This window comes from Lissotriton helveticus, chromosome 11 (assembly GCF_964261635.1).
Source record: "Lissotriton helveticus chromosome 11, aLisHel1.1, whole genome shotgun sequence".
NCBI lineage: Eukaryota > Metazoa > Chordata > Amphibia > Caudata > Salamandridae > Lissotriton > Lissotriton helveticus.
Window position 1 is genome coordinate 115,718,367 of NC_136072.1, and position 18,785 is coordinate 115,737,151.

General features: G+C 43.0%; 1 protein-coding gene across 7 annotated transcripts in view; it reads left to right on the forward strand.

Annotated features, from left to right (window-relative positions):
- FXR1 (FMR1 autosomal homolog 1) overlaps positions 1-18,544 on the forward strand; it is a 343,266-nt gene extending 324,722 nt beyond the window's left edge. For 2 of the 7 annotated variants that reach the window (XM_078665660.1, XM_078665659.1), the window contains exons 15-17: positions 3,806-3,897; positions 16,551-16,579; positions 17,513-18,544. In XM_078665660.1, the coding sequence (XP_078521786.1) occupies positions 3,806-3,897; positions 16,551-16,562 (104 nt within the window). In that variant the 3' untranslated portion in view covers positions 16,563-16,579; positions 17,513-18,544. The remainder of the gene's footprint in view (positions 1-3,805; positions 3,898-16,550; positions 16,580-17,512) is intronic. The other 5 variants (XM_078665656.1, XM_078665657.1, XM_078665655.1 and 2 more) reach the window with 3 other exon arrangements.
- The last annotated feature ends 241 nt before the right edge of the window (positions 18,545-18,785 follow it).

Consider the following 18,785-nt stretch of genomic DNA (forward strand, 5'->3'; position numbering starts at 1 on the left):
TCTTTGGGGAGTGTCCAAACAAGTAAGAAGCACTCGAGCACCACAAATGCTTTCCCCAACAAGCTTTATTCAGGTTCAAACACTTGCTTTTGCCAGTAAACGTGAGCTGCTTAATCCGGACGCGTTTCGGGCATCTCCCTTCCTCGGCGGCATACAGTCCATGAGACACCATGTTGTCCCGCCTCCATTTAAGCCGTTATAAATATATATATATATATTTGTCAAGCTTCTTCCTTTCGGGAGACAAACAGGTCGCACTCCGGTGATGGTGTTCAAACTTAGATTAGTTTATTACATTCGCTCCAAAACGTGAAAAACACACCTACGCGTTTCAATCTCCCCTGAGATCTTGATCACGGTAACGCCCTGTGTTTTTTGCTACGCTTATAAAGTGTTTTCATTCTGACATCATTTCCTGTAGCTACTAAAACAGGGCATAATGGTACTTGTAGTGGCATAGTGAAAACATAAATAAAACACATTGCATTAAAGTTATTTTAACCCAAATCTTTAGTGAAAATTCCATAATAATTTGATGCCAGTCTCACATCTTTATAACCTGATAGTAAATATTTGTTACATACACTGTTCTGTTTAAACGGGGTGCCAATTCTTCTCTCAACTAGATCTTTTCTCCTCTCACTATCTGACCTGTTTGCAGACATAAATGCCCCTAGTGGCATAGTTCACCTTTTCAATAAGTATCTGCATATTTCCAATATTTACAACAAGTTTTCTATAGCATTTCTGCCTCCAGTGGCATAGAATGCAAGCTTATTGGATGATATTTGTCATTAGATTTTAAAACTGTTCTCATATGGCCCTCTTACGATTGTTGTTTCTAGTCTTTTCAAACTACTTCAATTAAATTAACTAACAAAAAATATTGTGAAACTCAATGTGACTGAAAATAAAAATCACCTTAAAAAGTCTGATTTTCCGAGAGTTAAGACTGAATAGTGCTACTACATCCTCTTTTCCTAAAGAAAAATAGAAAATTTGAAAAAACTTTACTTAATTGATTTACCCTGACAAGTTATGTACAAAATTGTATTTATAGATGTATGTACATTTCTTCACTCTGGTTCAATCCATGCGGGGTTAGTGAGCGTAAACTTAAAATGTATCTTGATTCTTTCGTCTCAAAGTTATTTCTCTGTCTCCGCCTCTTGTCTGCTTCTTCACTGTATCAATTCCGTAGAAACTTAGAGCTTTCCAGTTGCTGTCATGGTGAGTTTCCATATGATTGGCAACTGCATTGCTCCTCTCTTTATGTACAGTTGCCCTTACGTGTTCTAGAACACGCTTTTTTAGTTCACATATGGTGCTGCCAACATATTTGAGTTGGCACAGGCATTCGATTACATAAACAACGTATTCGCTCTTGCATGTTATTAATTCCTGTATATTTCAAATTTTTCCACTTGCCATCATTACATTTTGTTTGTTTTTGGCGATTTGGCACACTTTACAATTGCAAAATTTCTTGAACCCCTTGAGCCATGTTTTGCTCTTTTCCTTTTGGAAATGACTATCTGTTAGTCGATCTCTTAGGTTCGGTGTTCGACAATATGTTACCTGAGGTGCATTGCCTACAATTAGCCCAACAGTTGTGTCTAATTTCAAGATTTTGACGTTTTGGAGCGAATGCAATAAACTAATCTAAGTTTGAACACCATCACCGGAGTGCGACATGTTTTTCTCCCGAAAGGAAGAGGCATGACAATTATTTGCGGTGTAGCTCAACCGCGAGGCTACGCACAGCAATAAGCAGCGCCACGTCTGTGAGGAGAGCTGAAAGTGTTAAGATATATATGATATATATAATTTTTATATATATATATATATATATATATATATATATATATATAATTGATTACCTACTTTTTTTTATCTTTGGAGTAGAGGACCAGTCTTTAGTGTTAAAACCGAGATGGCTAGTACATTTTTGCTCCCTTCCTTGAATAGACTAGCACGTTCCCAAAAAAGAGCTTGATAAATGTTTAAAAGGGATTAGTTTTCCATAGTTGCATTCATTAATACATGGTATAACTGTGTAAGGATAGGTTTCGTATGACACGGAGAAAAGCATTACAATAGTTGCTCGACAGACCTATAATAACTCTAACAATGGCTGCTGTATTGTTCTCCACAAGAAAATGCCTAATTCATTGCATCATTGTGATTTGGTAATTTGATGAGAACCCTACAGCATTAATGGGAGTGCAGTATAACATCTAAAAATCTAATTTTTATGCCATAGGCAACCATATGCCTAACAATCTGATGGATTCATATGGACTTTTTTAAAGCTGTTCCTTGAGTTTTCTTACAGTATCTCATTTTTAAAACCCTTCAATCGTAGCTAGTTGTCATTCGTCCACTGTTACATTTATTGAAGATTTGTTGGTGGTTAGCCTGGTCATGTTTTAAGCTGGTTTCATTGATCTCATTAGTGTAGCTTACACTGGAGTCTAGTAGCACATGATGTTGTAATTACATATAAACATAAGTTGTGATAAACATGAACCCTGTGAGACTCAACCTTAATTTCACTTAGAATGCCCTTTTAATGAGTTTCACTTAAACCAATCTCAAATTAGTGTGCAGTAAACCAATCCTCACCGATCCTGGGCTGCAGATGTGGGTGGTTGAATGTGTTACTACTTTTTATGTGGAACATGATCATAGCTGGTGACTGTGAAACACTGTATTTTTCTTAAAATGCCTGTGTAGATTCTAACTTCCCAAGATCTTTGGTAGCAGAGGAGAAATAGGGATCAGTCTGTAGTTGTTATTTTGGAGTGATCCAGTGATAACTTTTCATATTCATGGTGACCCACTTTTTATTAAGAGATCTGACCCAAATGCCAATTTTAAGAGTGGCATTAATAAAGTTTGTAATATAAGAAGCAGCTGTAGGAAGAATTGCATTATCCTCCACGCTGTTACATTTAGAGCACTGACTGGGCTCCTGGTTTCTGCACTGGATGCCTTGCTGAACTGAACATGCGCCTGATCGCTTGTATTATAGGGGAATTGCTCTGCCGATAGCTGGTTGTTGTATTTATTTGGTTTACTCAATAGGTTGCTAATCAGTTCAGTCTTAAGTGTTTCTAGTCCATAGTTCTGTGCCATATGTTCAGTACATGGTGCTCATCTTTAATTATTTGTATTCTTGAAACATAATTTCAAGATGACAGCTGAACGTGCCTGTGGAGCACCCTTCTTTGATTATCGGTTTTATTTTTTTAAAGAAGAAATGTACCTTGTGGTTGGCACTATACAAAGCCAATAGGTGTAACGGGTAAGACCTGTTGGTTTTGCTTTGCTTGTTATTTGATGGTTTTCAGATATCTGTGTTTAACGTTTCTTTTTCATACCTGGGGAAAGGTCAAGTTTGCGTCTGGTTCTACTTTTTTATTTTATGGTTTTTGCTAACTAAAACTTCAATTGAATCCAACTCCAGGTGCATCTTAATGTCTTTTCGTTCCAGTTTGTGGATTTGGGTGAGTTAGTTAGGAAGTTAATTTGGGGATAGAAATAATCAAACTCATGAATGGGCAAGCAATGTGTTCCTTCTCTAGTATGCTTGGAAAACTTGCATAGTTCATAAATTAAAACTGTGATTACTATGCTGATCTTTGTTAGTTAAATCTAAATAATTTAGGAATGTATCCTGCATCCCAAACTTTAATTTTTGGTCTTTGGCAATTCTCATTTAGTTTTATTATATAGTATTACTGAACATTTAAATTTGATGCAGATTTAGCTTCTACATTCTCAACTTATTTTTATCCAACAGTTACTGTGGCAGACTATATATCAAGAGCTGAATCTCAAAGTAGGGAGAGCAACCTGCCTAAAGAGTCACTAGCAAAAAGCAAGAGGGACATGGTAAGAATCATCACCTTAAAATGTTTACCTAGTGCATGCTTTTTTCTTGTGAGTAGTCTCAATTTGGTAGTCGCCTTGAATGATACATGACTTTTGCACAACACATGTCCCTTTGATTCCATGTTACTGACATGTTTATGGCCACATGCCATTGCTGCTGACTTCAGTCCACCTTTAATTCTTAGATTTCATTTGGTGGAGAACAATCAATATTCTGCATGGTATCTGCTCTCATTACTTAAAAATTAAGAAAGGTTTTTTTTTTTTATTAAGATTGCTGGCTGAAGCTGTCTCACTTAAACTGTTTCATGTAAAATGTGCTGTTTCCTTGAAAACGTAAGGAAATATTAAATTTTCTATGTGGGTGAACATACATGCGCATATGCTGCTATACGCGTGAAATCCCAGGAGGATGCTACTGATTATTCAATGCTTTCGCTACAGGTTAAAGACCTGAGCCACCTGGATGAACTAAAAAAGTTAGCACTGATTAAAATGTGGGGAGCTTGTTCAGCTTGTCACAGTACTCCTTCAATTGCGTGTTTTATATGTTTCTTTGGCTGATTGGGCATCCATTCACCAAAAACAAGAGTAGTAGTCCAGGCAATAATCTGTGTACAGACAGTACGGTTGAAAAAGAGCATAGGTATCATTGAAAGAGGATGAAGCCCATATACTTGAGGAGTAAAATGATAAATAGTTAAATGATATAGCAGAGTATCTATTACAGTCGTAAAATCATTCTTTATTCGGCTAGTTTACCATAAAATTTACCACAATATAGAAAAATTACAAAACAAATCATACAGTCATACTATTGATAAATTCAGTTAAGATGTCCTTATGCAAAAAGAAAAAGAGCAGGTTAACATAAAATCCATACATTTAAATAATATAATAAGACTGGGGACCCATACCTCCTCCTAGTAACCATGGCACAACAAAGTGCAAACTGCTGTACAAACACAGATGTTAATTGTTGCTGAAAGATTAAAGCCAGCTTGCATTTAGTTAGAATAACCGAATTCAGAATTGGAACCAAAACCTTTTCCTATGGCAAGAGTATAAGCCACCGAAAAGCATAAAGTGTTGTCACATGGGCAAGTCGTAGGAGTGGAAAACCATGTACCTTGTTGTAGGGATGCAAAAACAACAATTGATGGACAGAATGCAGAACAAGGTCATACATTCACCCCAGTACAGAGATCTGGGCCTAAATCCATCATTTTTTTTGCTCACCATGCCATTCCAGTTTGAACCCAGCCATATGCAAATCAGTCTTGACCTTGTGCCTCATGGGAACAGTCCAGCCCGAACTGCCAAGGCAGGTCCTCCCTCGACTGGAAACAAGCATCCTAGGACCTGTTTCAGGGTTTCACCCCTCTTCAGCCAGGATAGCTTGATTCCAGTGGCATGGAGAGCACGGGACCCATGTCTGGGCATACCCGTTCCACTCGGGGTGACAAAATGCTGGCGGGTACGATAAAAGCTGTATTCAGTGTTTATTTTTTAAATATTTTTATTAATATTGCAAACCAACAAAACACAATACAAAATAATCATCAGGTAAAGTGTCCAAAAAACAGTAAAAATAACAATTTGAGAGACCAGTAATATCAGAATCAATGTTGCAGATGAGGGGGTGTGAGATTGTGGTGGGGACTCCGTATGCCAATGGAGCCATCACACTATACTCCCGTTCAGCAGTCCAGTTACCAACCCATCCTCTAGCACACTGATACATATGTGTACACACGGGCCCATGCCTGCCACGATATCCAGAGATCCTCACAGACCGCTTTCCGGGGATGAGGCCACGGCCAGCAGGTCAGCAGTGGGTGACGGGACACCCCAAAGTGGCTCCTCTGCAGCAAGTCATCCCCCATGGTCCACTTGGGGACAGGCCAAGTAGTATGATATCCCAAGCAGGCAAAATCTGTACCTTACCCACTCACCTGGCCACCTCCCTACAAATCGCTTCTTTCAAATTCTGCCTGCTTCATCAGCTCCAAACCCCATCTGTATACATCTCTGCCCGAAGATCACTTCCAGCTCATAGTTCTCTGCGAGCAAGAATCAAAGCCTGATCCAGAAATCTGTCCCTAGGTTCCCAAGCTGCGGTGCACTGTGGAGGTGCAATAGACACAGCTGGGGCTAAGCATCAAGTACCGGTCGGTGGCTGTATTGACCACCTGAAGAACCAAAGCCAAGTATAATGGCAAGAGTGAGCAAGACCATACCTTATGGAAAAAGCCAGCATCCTTCGCAAAACATAAAGGGCACTCTGAAGCTACAGCTGGGAACATAGCATGTATGCTCCGGGGGGTGAGATAAGCCTGATGTATATAGGGATACGTTTGAAATAGGCATTCTCGGACACTCTAAGGGTGCGCTCTAGAACCCTCTTCCAGGTCCGCCTCCCAGCACAAACAGAGTTCTGTAAGGTGCGGCCGGAGCCCTGCAGGAGAGCTCTATAGAGGAGCGTGACCGCCTTCGTCCGATCCGTAATGAGAAAAGGAAGGCGGAGTCAGTCGTGCTCCGGTGGTTTCGCATCTCTTGAACCCCACCATTCACTTTTCTGCAAGCCAGTGCACTGCGGAGTAAAACGTACCCCACAGGGAGGTCATAAGTCTCCTGGGGTTTCATAAAGTGCCACAGTTTGCCTCCAGTAAAAAGATCACCCAGTACCATGACATCGGCTGTCCATTTCCCTCGCTGCGCCCAGTGTTGAGCAACCAGGAGCGATAGCTCGCATCTGTACAGCTCATCGGTATGTGTTCTGATCAACACATTTGAATTTTGCACACTAGAGGCAGGAGCAGGTTTCAGCAAGACACTATCCAATAACTCCCTGGACTTGAATCCACGTTCCTGAGTACCCAAACCATCTCAGCGACAGGACCGCCACCTAGCCACCCATTGTAATTGTTCTGCAAATAATAACGTTCCAAAACGGCTGCCGCTAAGTCGCCCTCTATCACCGGCGTGACTTCCAGAGTGCCACACGCTGCCGCAAAGTGTCCCAGTAAAATGACAACAAGGTACTTTTGAGTGCCTGTAAAAACTTTTGGGGCAGTTCAAACGGAAGGGCCGCCAACAAATAAAGGAGAAGGTGCAGGACAATCATCTTGGAGACAGCAACCCAGTCACTCTCCGAAATCGGTAATGTGGTCCGGAAGGCCACCGACCATCTCAAACAAGCAGAGCGTGGCCATAGTTGCTATCAAATAATAATTGCAGCAAATTATAAATTGCAACCCACGAGTATTGAATAGCATGTTGCTCCCACCGCAATGCTGAGACCGTGGGAATAGGCCTGCAATCCACTACATCACCCCGAAGGGGATAGACCCAGGACTTCCTCCACTTGACCTCCATGCCAGTATAACAGACAAAATCTGATAGCACTGACACCGCCTCTTTTAAGTCAACGTCTGCACACATCAAATACACCTATCTGCATATAGAGAGAGATGAGAACAATCAGAAATGCGGTGCAGACCACAATAGTGTTGTCCCAATCGGACTGTTTGAGCAAAAGGTTCCATGGTCACGGCGAATAGCAGCAGGTAGAAGGGGAAACCCTGGCGGGTGCCCGCTACTCCACAAACGCCTCGGAGACCAAAGAGCAAGCGGGCAAGTGTAGGAGAGCTTTGTCCATATGACCAAAAGTAAGCTGAGGCCCATACCAAAGATGGTAGCATATAAAAACTCCCAACATAACGAGTCAAATGCCTTTTTAATATCCACTCACAGGACCAGCTTCCTTTCCAGTAAGCTCTCTTATTGGTCCAAGGCGTTGGCCTAACAGCTAGGGCACTCGACCTCGGACCTGGGGATCTGGGTTCGAGTCTCGGTAACGGCGCCAAAGCCTCCTGTGATTCTGGGCAAATCACTTCATCTCCCCGTGCCTAAAATGAATGCGTGTCCTCATGTAACGTAACTGGTGCTATGTAAAGCGCTCTGATACCTGATTCAGTTCGGGTCTAGTTCGCGCTATATAAAACTCTGCAAAAAAAAAGGCCAGGAGCAGGGGAGGCCAGTCTGGTCAGGGAGAACCAGAGAGCACATATGAGGGAGCATGCGGGTTGTTAAAACCTTCCTCAAGCTTGTGAAGTCTGTGTTAATCGTTGAAAACAAGTGGTAGGCGTCAAGGAAGAGCGGGTCCTTATCTTTCTTTGGGAGCGAAAAAATAGCGGCTTCACGTCGGGAGAAAGGAAGTAGACCCCGCCGTCGGAAGTCGTTAAAGGAGGTCATAAGTGTAAGGACAAGTTCTGAAGCATAAGCAGAATGGAATTCTATAGGTAGACCCTCTAGCCCCGGCATCATACCCCTCGTCATGTGCTGGATCACATCCCATACCTCCTGCTTAGTAATGTCCACCCCCAATTTATCTGCCACCTCAGAACCAAGGGAAAACAGTCAGGAGTTGGCAATGTAACTCAGCATATTCATGTCTTTACACCCAGTATCTGCAAAGCTCCAAATCTGTATAGTGGCAAAGGAACACCACACTAATCCCGTCCTGCCCCGGTGTCGCTCATTCTGCTGTCAGAAAACAAAAGAAAATTACAAAAAAACACCAAGGAAAGAGACATAGGACCCTCCTGTCTAAATAGCACAGCACACAGGGCCACCAAGGAGCCAAATAAGGGCCAAAGGGTTAACTAGTTCCTTAACAGAAGGTTGCAATTAGGAAGGGAACCGCCAGATAAAGGAGGCGAGAGCAGCACACATAAGGTCAAAATTCTAGTGGATCCCGCAAGCACCCCTTCTACCTCCCCGCTTGACTCCCCAGCTCAACCTGCCAGCCACACCCGCCCCCTTTCCTACCGAGATCAGGACTACACACAGGATAAAAGATCCATGCAATCATCCCGCTAACCAAAACAGCAGCTGAAAGAAAAAGAAGCAAACAAGATGATAATAAAGTGCCCAAAAAAACAGCATTAAACAATATCATCCACCGTCCAGGGGTGACCCCCAATAAAGTGCTCTCAAGCCCTGGTGCAACTAAGTCCTCTGAGTCGGAAGTAGATCTGTGATAGTCTGGAGATGGATGTTGAGAGGAACTCTCGCTGCTCCCCAGTGACGCTGCAGCCTCAACCCCCTCATTTGTTTCGTTCCAATGCCTTCAGTGACGACATGGGCCGGGATGCCTGCCTGTGCCGAGATTGTTGGCATTGCAGGAGCGGAGGCTGCCGCAAATCTGGTATCTCAGTGCACACAATGTTTTTAGGTCTCGCCTAGCGGCTGCACTGCTCGCGTAGCGACATCTATTGTCGTGGCTTTTGCTTGTGAAGGGGGACAGGAGATGTGCATGCGTACGGTGCTGCTTCCCACATCGGTGTCCAGACACGGACGCTGGCCGGAGATGCGCTCGCTGTTTGAGACAGGAGAAGTGCACGCAGTGTCGCTGCTTCCCACATCGGTGTCCAGACACACCCGCTGGCTGGAGGCGCACTCGCTGTTTTATTATTAGCCAAGTTAGCAGCAACTAATAAACACCCCCTGCAGCTCAACCATGGCTTCCCGGTTGTAAGAGGTGGCGAAGCGGGCTGGCATCCCTTTGCGAACTAGTTTGTCACACATACAAAGGAGGTGCGGTCGCTGTTTTATTATTAGCGTAGTTGGCAGCACCTAATAAACACCCCCTGCAGCTCAGCCATGGCTTCCCCGGTTGTAAGAGGCGACTATGCAGCCTGGCATCCCTTTGCAAACAAGTTTGTCACACAGTCAAAGGAGGTCGTGTCACCAAGATCGAGGGTCTAAGGCTCAAGATCCTGGAGACCTTCAATGTAAGTGCAAACCGGCAGAGGTTCTTCTACGGGAGGAAGCAGGTAAACAATACCCGCCGAACAAAAAAAGAAATTCATGCAGGATCTTGGAAGCTTGCCCTGGATCGAACAAAAAAATAAGGTTACAAATACAAAAACTGATCAGATTGGTTTTATTCACAACCAAACACGTTAGCGCTACTTTTGTTTTCTCTTCTGTCATTAAACAAGTCAGTGTTCACTTCTCCTACGCTGCCCCTCCCCCTCTCGATTTCTTCCTCTTCGTCTCGCTCCTTCTCACTTTTGTTTTTCACATTACATACTAAGTAATGAACGCCCCTCCCACCTCCCAAACCGTATCGAGCGGCGAACGCCATGGCCATTTATTTATTTAATACATTTTCGCAGCGATTTACTTGCCAATGGCTGGACTCTTGCAGGGCTCTTAGAGCAAAACCAGACCCTTGCTGTGGCTCTGGCTCGACGGTCATTGTCGTTCCCTTCTGCCCCAACCCCCTTCTCCTCCTCACCCTCTACTTGTGGCTGCGGGACACAAATCAAGGAACGGAGGATTCTAGCTTTTGCAGTCTCATAGCACCACCCCTGAGGTAAAATGCACAAAAGTCCTCCAGCTCCAGGCCAGTCTTCTAAAAGCTAAGGGCGTCCTTGTGCTTTTTTTGTTTCCACACCCTGCCTTTGTCTTTCCAGTTCGTGACTTAAAAACTTTCTTGCCTCCCTACAACTCTCCACTCACACCCAAAACCTCAAATACTTTGTGGGAATTGGCAAAACTGAATATATATAGGCTTGGGTCTGAGACAACAGAACAAGAGTACAGATTACATAGGACAACAGGCTCAGGTTTTAGATAGCAGAGCAATCCCTCCAGATCCCTACAGTCAGGCATCGTACAGCGGAGCTACCTGCAATGTGACAAACACCTTACAGGCACTGGCCTCCCACAGCAGAGACATTCCTTAAATTTCGCCGCTCTTACAGGCATTAACCTATAAACAACATGGCAATGACCCGGGAAGCCTAGAATGTACAGTAAGGCATCTCACAGCAGAGCTACCTCCAAAGTAACAGAAACCTTACAACCACAGGCCTCAGAAAGCAGGGCATTCCTCGAATTTCACAACTCTCACAGTTAGCCTGTATAGAGCAAAGCAAAGTCTTGGGGAGACTAGATTCTACAGAGATAGGCACCGCACAGCAGAGCTACTCCCAAAGTGACAAAAACTTTATAGGCACAGGACTCTCACAGCAGAGACATTCCTCGGATTTTACACCTCTTACAGGTGCTAACCTTTAACAAGAGAGCAACGCCTCAGGAACCTAGAATGCACAGAGACAAGCCCCCGCACAGAAGAGACATCTCTCAGATTTATGCACTTCACCCCTCCTCCCAGTATTGCGACACCCACAGCAGGGCTCTGTAAGAAGTCCTGCAATTACTGTCAGATCAAGAGAAACATATCTCTCAAATCAGCACTGTCACCAGAGGCCTGTGAAAAACTAGAACATCACCAGCTTTCAGTGTGGATTTCTATTTGTGAAAACCGAGGACGCTGTGAAGAGACAGGAACGTGAAAGTGGTGTGTGCTAGAGATTAGGGGTTATTCTGCAAGCATGTGCCATCAAAGTGGTTTCAGTGGTCATTGCTGCATTGTCTATGGAAAAAGTCCAGGTTATGCTATTAAAGGCTAAGTGAGAAAATGGTATAGATTGCTCTGTGTAAATAAACATTTGCAATGCAAAAGGTCTCGCATTTGCGAAATTTTAAGCTATTGGCTTTTCAAATAACAATGCCTTTTATTTATCTGTTTTCAAAACCAACACATAAATAAAAGATTTGTTATTTACAATGCCAGTAGCTCAAAGTCTCACAAGTGCGAGACCTATTGCATTGCAAATGCTTGTTGAGATCAAGCCATTCTCAGGCCACAGACGGGTCAGTGAAGAAATGTAAATGTACTTTATCCTCAGCCTGAACTTGTAGCTGAGCAGGGAAAAGCAGAGAGTAAAGCAGGCCCAAGTCACATATTTATTTCTTCACCTCTGGGAATGAGAACCTCTGTGTCTGAATTTGGAGAGCGAAATCAGGGTGTTTGGACTCCTTAGCATTGTCCACTGCAAAAGGGCCATGTGCAAGTGCCTGCTGCAGGAGGTGATCCCTATCTCAAAAAAATGCAAGAGGCATGTCACCACCAGATCCGGCGGGGCCCAAGGTCGAGGCAACTGCCCCAGTACTCTGAGCCTGTTCCAAAGCATAGAATTTGAAAAGGCCTTCTGGGACCTACACCTGCAGCCAATCTTCCAAGTAGGCCAACAGGGAATCAGTCACCTGCGACATTGCCAGGTAGGCCCACAACACAGATATTATTCTGGCGGGTACGAACCACCTGGGCTTGTAGCCGGATGGCCCGGTGCTGTGTTTGCGCCTCTAGAGCTGTGATGTAATGGTCCATAGATTAGACGGTGAGAGTCAGGGATTGCACAGTGCCCTCCAGAGCATCGATCTCTCTGAAAGTTTCCGTCAGTCTCCTGAATAAGGCCCAACTCCACTGAAAGCAAATTAATTTTTCCTCCCAAAGGTGTTTATGGCAGCCAGGGTTGCCTCAAACCTGCCATCAATAGCATGCTTCTTGATCCCTTCATGGGGGGCCCTTGCAGTCCCATCATCTTTGGCTCATTGCGTGCGCTTTATGATTACCCGAACAAGAAAAGAAGAGAGCGCCGAAGATGGATGTAGTGGCGCACAACTAACTTACTGCAAACCCTTTCAAGCAATCCAAGAGTAAGCCAAGAACATAGCTCACCACATGTCGTAAGGTGGGGGGGTCGGAATAACACAGAAGAGCGTAACACAGTAATGCACGGGATCCAAAACAACATGGATATGGCCTGACCTCCAGGGACAGCCACTCAGAGCAGTATAATCAACCACCCAGGTTCATAGCACGACACACCAAAGGGAATCCGCCTCCCAAGGACCACTCCCGAGGGCCCTTGCTCACTAAACGTCCTACATCGGTCCCTGAGGAACCCCTCAATAGCAGGAGGGGAGGCGTTCCCCTGCAATATTAAGAGGAGGCAGCAAGGTTGTCACCAGGATCCGTCGCAGGGAAGTATCCACGCACACCCGCGGTCAGCATCCGCAAGTCACAAGGGTACCTGTCACGAAGTGACAGGACAGCGAGGCAGTCGAGGAGAGAGAAGAGGAAAACGATGACCTTCCCCCTTATGTTTCTCCTCTGTTTTGTGCCCCTTCCACCTACTACCTACATCGACACCAGCTACCTCTTGGAAGAAGACTGCCCCTTTAAGGAAGACGACTTCCTGGGACCTGAGTGTGCTTGCGTCATCTTATCACAAGCACGAATTACAGCAAATTACGAGAGCGTGGACCTTTCAAAACCCCAAGTCTCTGGAGAGAACGTTGTCGCCGCCCCGGATGACAGGGAAGATTCAAGACCGACAGAGGTGGTTTTCCGACGAGAGGAGCCTGGCAGAGGAGCACAAACCGAGGGACTCAGACCAGGTACAGACAGCAGTCTACGTCGCAGAGCCGATCATGTCGCCCGTCAGGAAGTGCACCCGCCCAGCAAGATTTAAACACACGCCGTAACCACCTGCGAGCCACATCCAGTTCCAGAGGATACCGGAATAGGTGTACATGCGGGCGAGCACCGAGACAAAGTAAGATTTTTCCATGTAGAATCATAGTGCGGCACATACTTTTACCTTTCTGAATCTTCCACCCGTGAACTCGGACTCTTGGCAGACTCTTCATCTATGTTTTTTATCCTCATTCAGAGTAACTAATAGGAGCTCACCCCTCCCTGGAACCGAACGGCCCTGAAAAAAGCGGGATTTACGTGAATAACACGGAAAGATCCATTTTTTCTGTTTCACGAATGAAAGCTGGCATTACATAGCACGTGCAGAGCGCTTGCTAGTCACGAACACAAGCGGCTTTGCAACCGATATACTTAAACTTTTAGTGATAGTTGACACTTCACTCTGCGCGTACTCGCAATAAGAGAAACTGGCATGCTCACCACTTATGGCCACACGCATGCTCGTCAACCCGCGGCCAACATCGCGCATTTCACGGCAGCAGTTGACATAGGGTGCAGTGCACCTATGACCTATTAAAATTGCAAGCATGTTCACTAAAGTTGCAATCATGCCTGGAAAACGCTGTATATTTTGCATTTGTACGAGTGGCCATGCACATATGAGTGACACTGAGTGCTTCTAGTAACACTTGGGCGATAACGGAATGGAATTTATAACTACAAACGAAAGCCATAATTTTTATATGTTATAAGTTGTACCGTCTTGTCCATTTTCTCTTCACAGGTATTTTAATATTGATGGACCCAGAAACACCGTTAGTCCATCTAACATGATATGTACACCTTAGCATGTGTGCAAAAATGCATTAACACGTGGTTATGATTTTTACTACTCACTTTTCACCACAATTAGTATAGAGAGATCCTGAAGAAAGCTCCTTGATTTTTACCGTGAGCTGAAACATGTTGACCAAGGGATAATCCAGACACAAATAGTAGTTCTGACACATTATCAACCTCATTCATTTTTTTAATATACCCTGGGCCACAGGGAATAAAGTATTGGTAAGTGAGTTTCCCAGAGGTATTTTTAATCTCACTTCACTTCAAGCACCATCACATACAAACCAAAAAACCCGCTCCACTGTAATCAGGTGTTTTAGCACAGCTGGGTAGCATTCGGCTACCCAGCTGGGAACCCTATGATGAAGCATGACACCAACCAGGTTGGTGTGTGAGGGTTCTTTTTAAACGCCCACGTGGTGCCAGACTCTACCGGGCTGACCTAGCCACTCTCTAGTGGACCGTCTCAGTGGATTATTTCATTACTATTTTGGGACAAGGACGGGCTACATACTGTCCTAAATCTTCCCCCTTGTTTATAGAAGATGAATCTGTTCTGCCACTGAAAGGTTTAAAGCTAGGCCAGATTCCTAGGCCTTTAACACCAAGAGAATTAAGTTTCCATCAGCAGTCTGTGTAACCTTAGTTGCAACAGCCACACAATCCTTTGGTCCTATAATATAGGGGCAGAGCCAGAGGTGAAGTTTGAGGTTCCCAGAGCCACGTCTCCTCCTCCTCCTGTGCGCCTCAAGAAAGGCGAGCGAACTAGGAGCCTGCGGGAGTCTAAGTGTCCTGTCAGCCAAATTGGAAAGCAATTCTTTCGTACCAGTGGGACCTGCAGATAGTGGAAAGATAGTATGCCCTACACTTCCTACAGGTCCCTTCCCCTTTCCTACTCTGCTGTCCGAAGATTATTTCTCCATCTTGCAGCAGGAGATTGCAGCGCTGTTTTTGAAAGGTGCAGTTGAGTTGGTGCCAGAGCAGCAAATTGGACATGAATGCTGCCCTTGATACTTTCTTGTTCCCAAAAAGGACAGCGCGCTGTGGTCAATCCTAGACCTCAAGATCCTGCAATATTACCTCAGCCAGGAAAAGTTCCATATGCTGAGTCTAGCTCAGGTCCCGATGGAGTTGGAAACAGAGGCTCGTTTTCAGGATGCTTATTTCACATTTCAATACTGCGATCGTATTTGAAGTGCCCATGTGTTTGGTGGAATCAACCTTCTCTCAATTTGCCGTACTTCTGTTCGACTTAACATCTGTACCTTGAGTCTTCATCAAGGTGATGACGGTGGTTTGCAGCACATCTTGAGTGTACTACGGACATCAGATCGGACAACCATCTCTTGGCTATTGTGGCAGTAGTAAGGACAAGGCTGTTCTGAAGCACACGTTATCCTGCTGGATCATCCTCTGCATCAAAATGAGCGATACGCTTGCCCAAAAGCAACTACCTGAGGGAATCTGGAGGGGCCCATTCCACTACAGCCAAGTTGTCGTCTTATGAGGTGTCCCCATTGCAGACATCTGGAAGGCAGCGACATGCGTTTTTTCTGCAAACCTTTGCCAAGCATTACTGTTTGGACTCAGAGCTGCAAATCTGTGCTGCAAGATTTCCTCATCTAGCCACCCATCAGCCCTTCTCCTATTTTAAATCTACTCAACAGGTAAGAAATTTGCTGGTAGAAGTTTTCTTCGATTAATGGTTTCTGGTTGATGAGCTCCCTCTTAGATATATATGTAAGTGTTAATAAGGTTCCAATTAGAGTCTGGCACTATCCTACATATGATTGATATCGCTCCAAATTTTTGCCTCAAATGCATGAAAAAAGGATGGAAGCAGAGCTTGTTGCAGCAAGGTGGGCATTGTATGGCTTCAGTGACATTCAGCATAAAGGGATTGGTGACCGGCATCGTAAAGCTTTAACATTTCTGGATCTAGTCTATTCAACAGGTGAGGAATCTGCAGGTAGATGGAGTATCCACCAGAAATATTGTTACCAAAGTTAACTTACTTTTTCTACTTTCCAGTACTATACCTAGTGTTGGTATCCTTGTTAGCCTTGAAGCTTGCCAAATCTGTGCAGTTCATGAACGGAATATGTAAACAAACCAGGGAGTTATAATAGAGAAAATCATGCCTTGGACCATACATTTCTCTCCCTTGACCAATTTCCACAAATCCTTTAAGAATCATACCCACGTGAATTAAGTTTTTTTTGTGTAAACTCGAGTGCAGGTTTGTGAAACTGCTATAAAACTGTTAGATAACATAATTTGTTTTTTCTGTGGAATTATTGAATTTTAACTACAAGGGCGCAATATTGTTGATGTGCAAATAAGCTGTTCATTTGTGTAATTTGTAGCAATCTATCATTTGTCTTTTACATGTATTATATTAAAATTACTATTAAAGGATCACATATTTGCAATTTCTTTTCTTTTGCAGAGCACGCTTTAGGGCCCATAACAACCTTGGTATGCCACTACTCCTGTATTACTTAATTTAAAAATAAAGTATTGCTCTATATACTAGTTAAATTTTTTGCTCTAAGATGCAAGTAGGTTCCATTTAAACCATGAAATCGATGTCTACTGTCATTTTGTTTTGCAAGGCTTAATGAAAGGGAGCTTAGCCATCAACATGGGGTAATTTGACTGGACACAAACTCCAGGACTAAAGTTAATTTTGTCCATCGTCCTTTCCCTGTTAAGAGTTTTGCTTTGACAGTCCCTTGATTTAGTTTAACCAGAGACTTGTTTCTTGCAAATATTTCGAGTTTTCTTCATGGCTTCTGACATTCACTGTCATCTTCAAAGTTTTACGTTTGATGAACACCTCTAACATTTTCTTGGTCTTATGTCTAAAGAAGCATACATAGTACTGAGTTCTTTCAATTCTATAGTTTGACATTTAAAGTTGTATAGGCAAGGATAATCATATTGTGCACCTTTGTGCGATGAACCCTATACTGTGGTCCTATTTACCGTACAGCTTCTAGAATCTAACTCATACCGGGAAAGTAGTATTAGTGATAACCAAAATATGGGTGTGCCTAATTGAGAATGCTGCAAATTCTCTTCTGTACATGGCTCAGGAAAGTAGACATCATTAATAGTTTTATTGTTTAACATTTCAGGCTAACTGACCAATAGTTAAAATCAGTGTACTTGTAAATCAAGCTTTTGACTTTGTAATCACGTGTTGGTGAACGAAAGGTAAGGAACGATCTGCAAAGGCGGTTATTGTTCGTTTGTGAGCAGTGATTTCTTTGCTTTTTATACATAGGAATTTAATGCTGCCCTCCATTTCAAAGTGTAAGCCAGGAAGAGTACTTTCCATGATAACACATGTATATTATTGCTCCTAGATATTTGGATGTTAAAATGTGTTCTCTTTTAATATTTAAGGCGAATGTGATAGAAGAACATGTTCCATCTGACAAGCCATTAAATGGACCATTGGTTGCGTCTGTTGATACTTCAAAACCACAGTCGATTCCACAAGAAAGAAGTCTGTCAACTTCTCTTCAAGAAGATGAAGGCAATCAAGAAGCCATAGTTAATGGTGTTTCATAAACTGAAGTTCTAGTTTACAGTTCTTTTGCATTACATTTTACAATAGTGCTTGTACGAGCTTGCCAAAGATAGAATAAGGATCGCCAGATTTACACCGCACTTTCAGTTCCTACATTTTGGAATACAGAAAGAGAAGGGATCCTGAAAAATCCTATGTTAAACATAAGTTGACACCTACTGTGTTCTAAATACATCATCAGATGTGCCTTCAGAAAGTATATGTAACTTGAAAAATGCTGGCTATATAGGAATTGTTATTTTGTTTTCAGGATATGGCAAATGGGTGGGAGGGGTTGGGGTGTCCCTACATCATAATCTTTATGAAAGCATTAGCTGCTTTTCTTACATTTGTAATAATATGCAACCACTTCGCCATGGAGGAAAACAAGAAAGAATTGCAGTCTAAAATATTTTGCACTGAATTGTAATTTCTCCATTAGTTAAGTCTGGAAACTGGTCTGTTTTAATAAATGTTTTTTAAATGCTGTATGTAGAGGAAAGCAACTGCAGACCACTGGAACAAATTTGTCAATTTTTCATCTGCAGGGATATTGGAAGATGTTGGCATCGACTGTTCTATAACAAGGATTTGTTTGGTTTATTTATTAAACTGTACAGTATTTAAAATCAAACAGAGCTTTAGTTTAAACACTAAACTGAACATAGTCATGTCACGAAAGACATTATCCAAACTACTGAATGATAAATTTCCAGAAGGTTTATTCTGTATAAACTAAATATGTTAGTCCTTAGAAGAGTACATTTTTGTTTTGGTTGTTTGATGTGCAATATGTTTTTGTATGTAGGTAGTAAATAATAAACTTTGATCTTCCATTTTCTGATTAAATCCTTTTTTTCCTTTTATGTCCTTGTTGAATCTTTTTTAGTGTTTGTCTGCTGGCGTATTCAGTTCTTAGTAAAACGTAATGGTTTAATTACTGGGTCCATAAAAGATCAAAAGGGTTGTGTTCCAGGATCTTAGTACCTTTGGCATTCATGCTAAAAACAAATGTTTATGTTCAAATTATTTGTATTACCTGACTACTAGGTGCAATGATCTTTACAGAAAATGTCATAGCATATTTTTGATGTAGTGCAGCAGCAA